The sequence below is a fragment of the Triticum dicoccoides genome, chromosome 3B (assembly GCF_002162155.2).
Source record: "Triticum dicoccoides isolate Atlit2015 ecotype Zavitan chromosome 3B, WEW_v2.0, whole genome shotgun sequence".
NCBI classification, from domain to species: Eukaryota; Viridiplantae; Streptophyta; class Magnoliopsida; order Poales; family Poaceae; genus Triticum; species Triticum dicoccoides.
The window spans coordinates 393,690,032-393,699,948 of NC_041385.1; the positions used below are offsets into that span (position 1 = coordinate 393,690,032).

General features: G+C 45.2%; 1 protein-coding gene across 1 annotated transcript; it reads left to right on the forward strand.

Moving 5' to 3' along the window:
- The first annotated feature begins 446 nt into the window (after nucleotides 1-446).
- On the forward strand, nucleotides 447-4,626 carry LOC119276170 (protein ALTERED PHOSPHATE STARVATION RESPONSE 1-like). Its single transcript, XM_037557177.1, has 6 exons — nucleotides 447-802; nucleotides 920-2,015; nucleotides 2,399-2,568; nucleotides 2,810-3,033; nucleotides 3,363-3,693; nucleotides 3,925-4,626. Exons 2-6 carry the CDS (start codon nucleotides 1,103-1,105, stop codon nucleotides 4,309-4,311), a joined length of 2,025 nt encoding a protein of 674 aa, XP_037413074.1. The 5' UTR covers nucleotides 447-802; nucleotides 920-1,102; the 3' UTR covers nucleotides 4,312-4,626.
- The last annotated feature ends 5,291 nt before the right edge of the window (nucleotides 4,627-9,917 follow it).

The window sequence follows — 9,917 nt, forward strand, 5'->3', positions numbered from 1 at the left end:
GGAGGCGACCGGTGCGCGGGGAGGGCGGCGGCCGCTGCACGGGGGAGGGTGGCGGCCGGTGCGCGGGGGTGGGCGGTGCCGGCGTGGGAGGGAGACGGCGAGGTTTTTTTGGAGGGAGGCTTGTTCTGTGGGTGGGATCGGCTCGAAACTGGTGTGTTTTGTTTTGGGCTTCGGGGTGGGCTTGTTTCTTTTTGTCGTACCGATTCGGCTTCTATAAGGGGCACAGGGTAACAGAATAATATCCATCCCATATTCCTCTTACAATAAAACTAGATTGAAAAACGATCTTATATATTGTGACATGATATGGAGGGAGTAGTTAGCTCGTATAGCAAATGTTCGGAGTCACTTGCATGGACGGCGTGGACCTAACGATACGATACCACCTGCAAGGGAAGAGAAGACCAAAGGAAAAGAGAAAATGAGAGGACAAGTGGAGGAGTTTCCGTGAGAGGGGAAAGCGGCGGAGCAGCTCAGCCCCTCTGACCACCACCATCCTTCCTGCACAATTTCTTCCTCCTCGCACCGCTACTTTACCGTAGCCCGGAAAGAAAGCTAACCAAATCCCACACCTTTGCTTTCCCCTTTCCCCTCTCCTTTTCCCCTCTCGCCCTCGGCTCCCAATTGTCTCGCCCTCTCTCCTCGCCTCTCCTTCACCACCTACCAGTCCGTGTGCTTGACCAGAGGGAGGGAGGGAGCCTGAGGTTGTCTAGATCCTTCTTTCTCCAATCCGGGGCTGCTTAGCTTTCCAGCTGGCCGCCGACTCCAAGATTGCGGACCGGCGGGCGTTTCTTCCTTTCCAGTAAGTCATCCGAGCAGGCTAGAGTTAAATCGGGGTTATTCTTTACGAGTATTATTATTTTGCCTCAGTTTGTGTCAGCTGAATCTTGATGTTTGGATCATCCCTTTTGTCTGCCAGATACTGATATAGGAGCGGGCTACCTGCGAGGATGTGAGAGTTTCTTTTCTTGTTTCGGTGGAGTTGTTAGGAATCAACAGTCCGAGTGTTGCGGATGATCTGGAATCTTGACTGAGGCCCCCGATTTGGGATTTCCTTTCGGCCGGTGCTGCAATCTGCATTCTTCAAGGTTGTTGGCGGCAGATGGGTTGCAGGCACTCCAAAGTGGAGGACGAGGAGGCGGTGAGGAGATGCAGGGACAGGAGGAACCTCATGAAGCAACTTGTGCGCCGCCGTGTCGACCTTGCAGCCGCACACATTACCTACCTGCATGCACTCCGCAACACAGGAGCCACTCTCCGGCAATTCGCCGAGGTGGAGACTGCATCGTCACACCAGTCCCTTCCAGCCGCTGCCTCACCACCTCCTCCCCCTCCGCCGCCGCCGCCACCACCACCACCACCACCACCGCCTCCGGCATACTCTGTGACTTCTTCCATGCCACCACACTCGGTCACATCCTCAATGCCGCCATCACCATTCCCCCCACCACTCATACCGTTTAGTCCCATAAGGATAAGAACGCGGAAGAGAGATGGTGAACTCAACGGGTATGATTCCACGGATGAAGACGACGACACTGACAGCTGCTCAACTCCTCTGCCCCCGCCGCCGCCGCCCGGTATGGAGTGGGAGTACACGGACCCAATCACTATGCGTCCCTTGGATTTTCTTCCATCTTCGTTGGCTGATCGGGACGATAAAGAGGTTGAATCACAGGTTACCATGGATGACGATTGGGTGGAAACAAACATAGAATTTGATGGACAGGATGAAAGCGTCTCTGGTAATGCTGATGGCATACTTAGGCGTGTGGAATCGCATCCAGCAAAGAGTAGGGTTATGGGTGATGAAAACTCATCCATGGTGAGCAGCTGGGTAACAAAGGACTCGAACTCTTCGGTGATGGCCTGGGTTAGTGACAAGTCACTGGTAGAAATAGCCAAGGAGATTGATGAGTACTTCTTGAAAGCAGCCGCAAGCGGGACTGATGTTGTTATACTTTTGGATTCTGCTACCGGCCGGCTAGATCCCTCAGAGGTGCAAGTAAAGAAAGGTAATATATTTAGCTTTTCTCATCCATATATCATCCTTGGTATTTTGTTTAGATGCCATTTGGTAAGTTAAACTCTAGCCTATTCGCAAAAAAAAAAAAACCACACCCTTATCTAGCCTCTTATGATGCATACATGTACTATGAAGTATGTCAACCTTCTTGTTCTGTCAAAAAATAAGTATGTCAACCTTCTTGTCTATGTATTGTTTGGTTCTCCAAGTGTCATGTATCAAGTATACACCAACACATTGCAAAGCAATAGGTAATGGCACTAGGAGTACTATATTTCGGGATCAACGACATTCCATATTCCATACGTCTCTCTATTACCTCTTAACAAACCATCACTTCCTGAGGAATACTGTTTGTTGTTCTATGTGCAGGAAAAAATTCGAAGTCTGCCAAGGTTTTCTCTACACTTTCCTGGAGCTGGTCATTCAAGTCTGTACATGCTAACAGAGAATCCTCAAGTGATGCTTGTGGATACGGTTATCATGGCAAAACACTAGATAAGCTTTATGACGAGGAGCAAAAACTCTATCAGTTAGTTAAGGTGCACTATGGGAGTCTTAAGTATTATTTTGATTCGGTCTATGTTCACCGAAATGCATTGCACAATACACTCAAGGATTGAGATAACAGCTTATAGCTTGTATCTTAGATTTTGATGAATCGTTTATTGTTTAGGAATTTTTTGTTACCTCTATCAATAGGGGAAATTGATGCATCATGAATAAATATTGACTTGTTACTCTGCCAGAAGTCGACACATTGTTGACTATCCTATATTGCAGGATGAAGAATTTGCAAGGCTTGAATACAGAAAGTACAGTTCATTGCTAAAGAAGCTAGAATCAGGGGAGCATGATAGGTTGCAGGCAGAGAAAGTTCGGGAAAATATTGAAGAACTGCAAACTCGGATAATGTCCTTAGAGGAAGCTGTAAGCTTGACATGTTTGACCATATCAAAGCTCAGGGATGAGGAGTTATATCCTCAGGTTATTGAATTAGCTGCAGGGTGAGCTCTGAAAATCCGTGGGCGTGGTCTCTGTATTTGATTCCTGATATATAGCAATGCTTTTCAGGAAGCTCTGTTTATCACATTTCCTTGTTACTTGTTAAGATATACTAGCTTATAATAATTTCATCGTAAGACACAAGTATAGCTCTTACGGCACTTATGTTGAGCCATACTGGAGCTCTATTTTCATTCAGGATATGGCCGCCACTTATGTTGAGCCATACTAATTAGTTTACCTCTGGCATCTTGTGCCATACTGTTGTTGTGGCGCGTGCTGCTTGTATTTTTCTCTTCTGACACACTTATTTTCCTTGCTTGTGACTCAGGCTTGTGCATATGTGGAGAAACATGTACGAGTGCCATGAGGTTCAGAACCATATTGCCCAGCAAGCCAGTCTCCTTGGCAACCAACCTGGCAGTGAGCCGACAACTGACTCCCATTGCTATGCAACATCTCAGTTGGAAGGCGAAGTCTCTGCATGGCACAATTCCTTCTGCAATCTGATCACCTTGCAGCGTGAGTACGTAACCATCCTTAACGAATGGATTGGACTCACTGATTGCCTGCCTGATAATGACGGCTTCATGAGAAGTTCATCTGGAATCCGTAGCCTCTGTGGGGAACTCGAGCACGCTCTTAAGAAGTTACCTGAGAAGGTAGAGTTAAACCAACATGGTTTATTCTTTCAGAGTTTTGTTTGTTACTGCGAAATCAAGCTTGTGGGTAGCTTTGGTTGAACATTCATTATACATATTTGGACGACTAACCTTCCATTCTTACCCCATATATGAATGGTGCTGACCATTATACTCTTTTTTCACATGCGGGCTTTTGTCATTTGGCCTTTCTTTAATTAACGTTCCCTTCTTTTTTTTATGTATAAACAGGTAGCTGCAGAAGCAATAAAAGCTTTTCTGTCAGTCATACACTCTATCGTTATACAGCAGGCTGAGGAGCGTCAGCTGAAGAAGAAATCGGACAACATCCAGAGCAAGTTCCACGCCCAGTTGGAGAAACACAGCGAAAACGCAATGCAGAGCTCAAGCCAGGGTTCGCACGCCAGGAGCTACTCAGTATCGAAGGACGACCCGAAGCTGGACGTGTTCAGAAAGAGGGTCGAGGAGGAGAAGGCCAGGTACATCAACTCCTTGAGGACCAGTCGAGCCATGACGCTGAACCATCTTCAGACGAGCCTCCCAAACGTGTTCCATGCCCTGACGGGGTTCTCAGGAGTCTGCGTGCAGGCGTTTGAAGGCATCAGCCGATGCAGCTAAGCTGCTGCTGGTGCTGCTAGCCACTCGGGAGCGGTTTCGCCCGCCGTCTCTTCCTGTGATGATCACCCGCTGTAAGTAGAGGCAGAACATAAGCCGGTTCCACGTGAATACCCTTCTCCAAAAACCACCTTTGTGAAAGAAAATCTAGCCATGATTTACATTTTGAAGTCAGTACAGGTGTCGGGATAGATCAGTCTCAGACTGAGAAGAGGTTAGTTATAGGATCACAACTACTAGTACTAGTACTTTTTCTGCTGCATGGAAAGGATTCCTGGATGATTGAAAGCTTGAATAGTAGTCTCACGTCTTCACTCACTGTTATACTTCCAATGCCACAAGGACTGAGAGGTTGATCTTTGTTGGATTGCGACCAACGAAGTTCATTGTTTCCCTTGCTGCCATGGTATGATGCAGAGGTCATGTCGGGCTTGCGACCAACGAAGTTCATTGTTTTCCTTGCTGCCATGGTATGATGCAGAGGTCAGGTTGGGAGGACGATTTTCTGTTTTTCCGAAAACCCCAGCCTCTGCGTCATTGTGATTCACAGAACCACCTTTATTAAAGTTGATGCCTAAAACATCAACAAACTGACTACAAAATATAGACAATTACGGCAGAATCATTACAAGATATACGACTCTCTGTTATATAAATGAGATTATGTTCGAGTATGAGAAGAACTGATCTGGTGCTTTGTTGGAGTGCAAGTGTGGTTGTTTCATACTCACATTCAATCCCTCCGATTTGAAATGGTCTGCGTTGTCACACATTTAACTCTTACATCACTATCTAGATAGATTCGTCACATGGTAGCCACATGAAATGAGAATTTGGTACATGTACTTTATTAATACAGTGTCGTCTTGGTGTTTCGACCCTTTTGGCAAAGTTTAGCCGGATCTGATCTCCCTTTGATTTTCCTTCAAGATCTGACCCTTTTTCCTACCACCACCCGACCTGGCGGTAGCCTAACGCAACCTACCGCCATGCCCCCTGGTGGTAGGGTAACGGGAGGCCGCTAACGGTCGTCCGCCCTAGTTGACGTGGATAAGGCATCTACCGCTAAGGACCCCGACGGTAGGGTGCGTTGGCCTATCGCCAGAGACCGGGGTCCCTGGCGGTAGGGTTTTGGAGTGGATTGTTGGAATAGCAACTTAATCTTATTAGGAGGCCAAAGGCAGCATATATACAAGTACACGAGGAAGCCAAAAGGCTAGATGCAAAAGACCAACAATCATCACTAATATAACTCTAACACCCCTCCCCAAACTCATGGTGGATCCACAACACTGAGTTTGGAGAGGTGAAATCTACGTTTTGCTCTAGTTTGTGCCTTCGTGAAGAAGTCCGCTAGCTGTAACTCAGAAGGTACATACTGAAGAGCAATAACATGATCCTGCACAGTAGCGCGCATATAAGAAGCATCAACACCAATATGATTGGTAAGCTCATGCTTTATGGGGTCCCGCGCAATACTGATAGCACATGTACTGTCGGACAAGGGGGTGGTAGGTGTAGTAACAGAAACACCAAAATCCTCTAATAGTCATCACAACCAAGTCACAGCTGCCGTCAGAAGAGCCATACCTCTCAACTCAGCCTCTGCACTCGAACGGGAAATTCTTCGTCTTCCAGGCAATGAGAGAACCACCAGAAAAAACATAGTAAGCAAAAAGTGAACGGCGATCCGAAGGATCACTAGCCCACGTAGCATCTGAATAGGCCTGGAGCTGTAATGAGTTAGAACGGGGGAAAAAGAGACGATGAGAGATTGTGCCACGAAGATATCGTAGAACACGAAGAAGGTGACTAAAGTGAACTGAAGTGGGAGTGGAAACAAACTGGCTCAGAATATGTACATGATATGAGATATTCGGACGAGTCACAACAAGATAGACAAGACTCTCAAAAAGATAATGATAACGCGTCGGTCAGACAAGGACTCACCATCGGAAGCGCGAAGGTTAACATTGAGCTCCATAGGAGTCTTGAAAGTGCGTTATATCGACTAGAGGGGGGGGGGTGAATAGGCGATTTTTACAAATTCCTCACCGAGGAATTTCTAGGTGAAGAAATTCCTAAGCAACGACACACTAGCAGCAGAATAAGTACTCAGGTATAAGCATAATAGAACAAAAGCATAGTCATCATGGTGAAATGAAAACAAGCACAAAGTACAGAAAGCATGAAAACAGGATAAGCAGGCTGAAGACTATGTGACTGAAGAATTATGATTGAGGAAATAGAGAAAGTCTCCAGTCAAAGTCTTCAAATAGTAATGATCAGGTTCATCAACACATGAATGAGGAAATGAAAGGGTTGAGGAAATAGAACCAGTTGGCTTGGTGAAGACAATGATTTGGTAGACCAGTTCCAACTGTTGTGACAGTTGTACATCTGGTTGGAGCGGCTGGGTATTTATACCCGAGGACACACAGTCCTCACCGTATTCTCCTTAAGATAAAGTCACACAGACCTCGCCCAATCACTCGTGGTAAGTCTTCAAGTGACTTCCAAACCTTCATAGACTTAGTCACTCGGCGATCCACAATTCCTCTTGGATGCTCAGACCATGACGCCTAACCATCTGGAGGATACACAGTCCTCAAAGCTAACAAACATTGTTTCCACATAGGAACAATCTCTTCAGTGATGCTCAATCACTTGGGTTGTAGGTGTTTGGGTTTAGGGTTTTTCCTCACTTGATGATTTTCGCTCAAAGTCCTCGGAGGATGGGATGCTCTCAATGACAAGTGTCAGTTTCTCTCGGAGCATCCAACCAGCTAGTGGTTGTAGGGGGCGGCTATTTATAGCCTAGGGAGCAACCCGACATGATAAGACATAAATGCCCTTCAATTATGACCGTTAGGTGAGTAGATATTTTGGGACAACTGGCACATAGCACAACAACGATCGGATATTTGAGGTTCAAAATCCTCGGGCTATCATGTTCCTCAGGGCGAATTCCTAACTCCCCAGTCAGAACAAATTCCTCAGAGACCAGAAGATCTTCGTCTCGTCACTGAAGAAATTGATTGAACTAATATGAGATTTCCAATGGCTTCACTCGAAAGGATTGGGTAGGTGTAGGATTTTGAGATGAGCATCACTTGGAAATCCCTTTCCTTAGTATTACCTCGACCCCCTTTAACAGTATGGTATTTTCTATGACTCAAGAAGAAGAAAATAAAACTACAAAAACAAAAGTCTTCATGCTTCATAATCCTCACATGAATATCCAAGTCTTCAAGGTCACACCAATTTCTTCACTTTCAAAATCTTTAGGAGAACCAAAGTCTTCAGCTAAAGACATACATTTTTAGGGGGCGACTTTCATCATAAATATCAAACTCCTCATCGACTTATAGAGCCCGTGTACACTCACAAACATATTAGGCCCTTAACCTATAAGTCATCAATACACCAAAATCACTAAGGGACACGATGCACTTACAATATCCCCCTTTTTGGTGATTGATGACAAATAGGTTAAGTTTTCAACGGGGATAAACATACCAATTGAAAGTGCAAAAATAATTGAGGATTTTGATAGCAAGATATAGAAGAACTCCCCCTGAAGATGTGCATATTTGAGGAATTTGCTTTAGATAGCAAATGCACATTGTAGAGTAATATCATGGAGATCTCCCCCTATATCTTGTAATTCATACACGCATTTGACATATAATATGAAAAATTTGAAATGCATGATGAATTATGATGTCTGACGAGATTCAGCATGCGTGCATTAAGTACTTGAGGAAATAAGCATGCAGAAGGAAGTCAAAAGTATGAGACCACCATAGGACTTAAGTTTACAACTCAACAAAGCAAACACTTCAGAACAACGAGAGTTGTAACTTAACAAAAAAAAAGCCCATATAATAGACCCACTTGAAGACTAATTCAAATTTCTCCCCCTTTGTCATCAAATGACCAAAAGGGACAAAAAATGAGGACTAACGCCCTTGAAGAAGATCATCATGATGTCGATGGAGGAGCAACAACGTTGTTGGGGTCGTCCGTTGATGTAGGGCCTGCTGCAGTGTCGTCCAAATCTCCAGCTCTGTCTGTCTCGTGCAATGAAGAATATGAACTGACGACCAGCTGAGGAACTTTGACCTTCTTGAATTTCTTTGATGGTGGTTGAGACCAGTCAAAGTCCTGTTGGAAGTTCATCTCCTTGAGTTCACCATCAGTGTATAGATGCGTAAGAATAGCCTAGGTGCGGTCGAAGACTTGATGTAGATAATGGTGATTCTTCTTCATAGTGTTTTGAGTAACGGTCATGTTCCGAAGAATTGCACCAAACTGATGCTTGACCCACTTGTGATTTCTATCCACTTTCTGATGAAGACTAAGGAGCAGCTCACGATCAATCATTATACACGGAGTAGTGGCTTGAGGATTTTGCTTTGAAGCATTTGCAGCAGTGTCATGTGTGGTAGAGTCATCATTGGTTGAGTAGGATGCAGCCTTGCGAAATTGACCATCCAGAGGACGAGTGCCTTCATCAATGATAGTAGCCTTGTCCTTCTCATCAGCTGAGGAAATAGTCCATTTGAGGACTTCAATTGGGGAAAAATAGCTGAGATGATTCTGAAAATCAGCCTTATAATGAATTGAAGACCTTGATCTGATGAATTTCATGATCCAGGGAACATAAGGCTTCAACTCAAAAGGTGACAGAGCAGTATTGGCCAAAGTCCTCATGAAGAAATCATGGTAGTTGATGGGAACAACTTCTTCTTTAGAGTTGTGGCCCTTGATTGGGCTGAGGGTTTTGGCTAAAATGCGATAAACGGTTCTTGGCACATAGAGAGAATCCTTGACGAGGAATGTGGTCCTTGGAGCTTGGCCAGCCTTAAAAGGCTTCATCAGTACTTGCATCAGATGATTTGAAAGTTCAGGTTCCTCATACACTTTCAGAGCGCCTTCAGTGGGAGGAACGACTAGGACGGCATGAAGCAATTCAAAGGCCGGAGCTTTGTAATGAGTGTTTTCAATCATCCAGTCTAGTACCCATGAATTCACATCATCAACATTGCCTGTGAGATGCAAAGTAGCATAGAATTGAAGAATGAGTTCTTCATTCCAATCCCAGATGTCGGTGCAGAAGTTGAGCAGACCAGCGTCATGAAGAACAATGAGGACTGGAGTGAAGCAAGGCAGGGACTCCATATCCACATGAGGAAGTTTCTCATGGTCAAAAACTTTGTCCTTATCAAACAACACCGAGGAATAGAAATTCATCTGAGTGGCAGTCCAGAAACGCTTGCGGCGAAGTCGAGCAGAGTCATACGGATTATAGTCAGAGAAGAAATGATGCTCAACAAAGAAGTCATCAACCTTGAACTTCTGCTTCTTGGAGTGAGGACTGTGGCTTGGGCTGACGATTTGCAGTGGAAGTCTTCAGAGCGTCTTGTTGCACAACCTCGGGTAGCATAGGCTGAGGAATTTCAGGAGTAGTTTCTTCTGCGGTCTTGGTCTCCATTTCATCAGTGCTAGTGGCTAGAACTTCTTCTTGAATAGAGAGACAAGAAACTTGACGTTCATCAGAACCCGTATGAATTTCTTCAGTTTGCACATGGGACTGAGGAATTTGC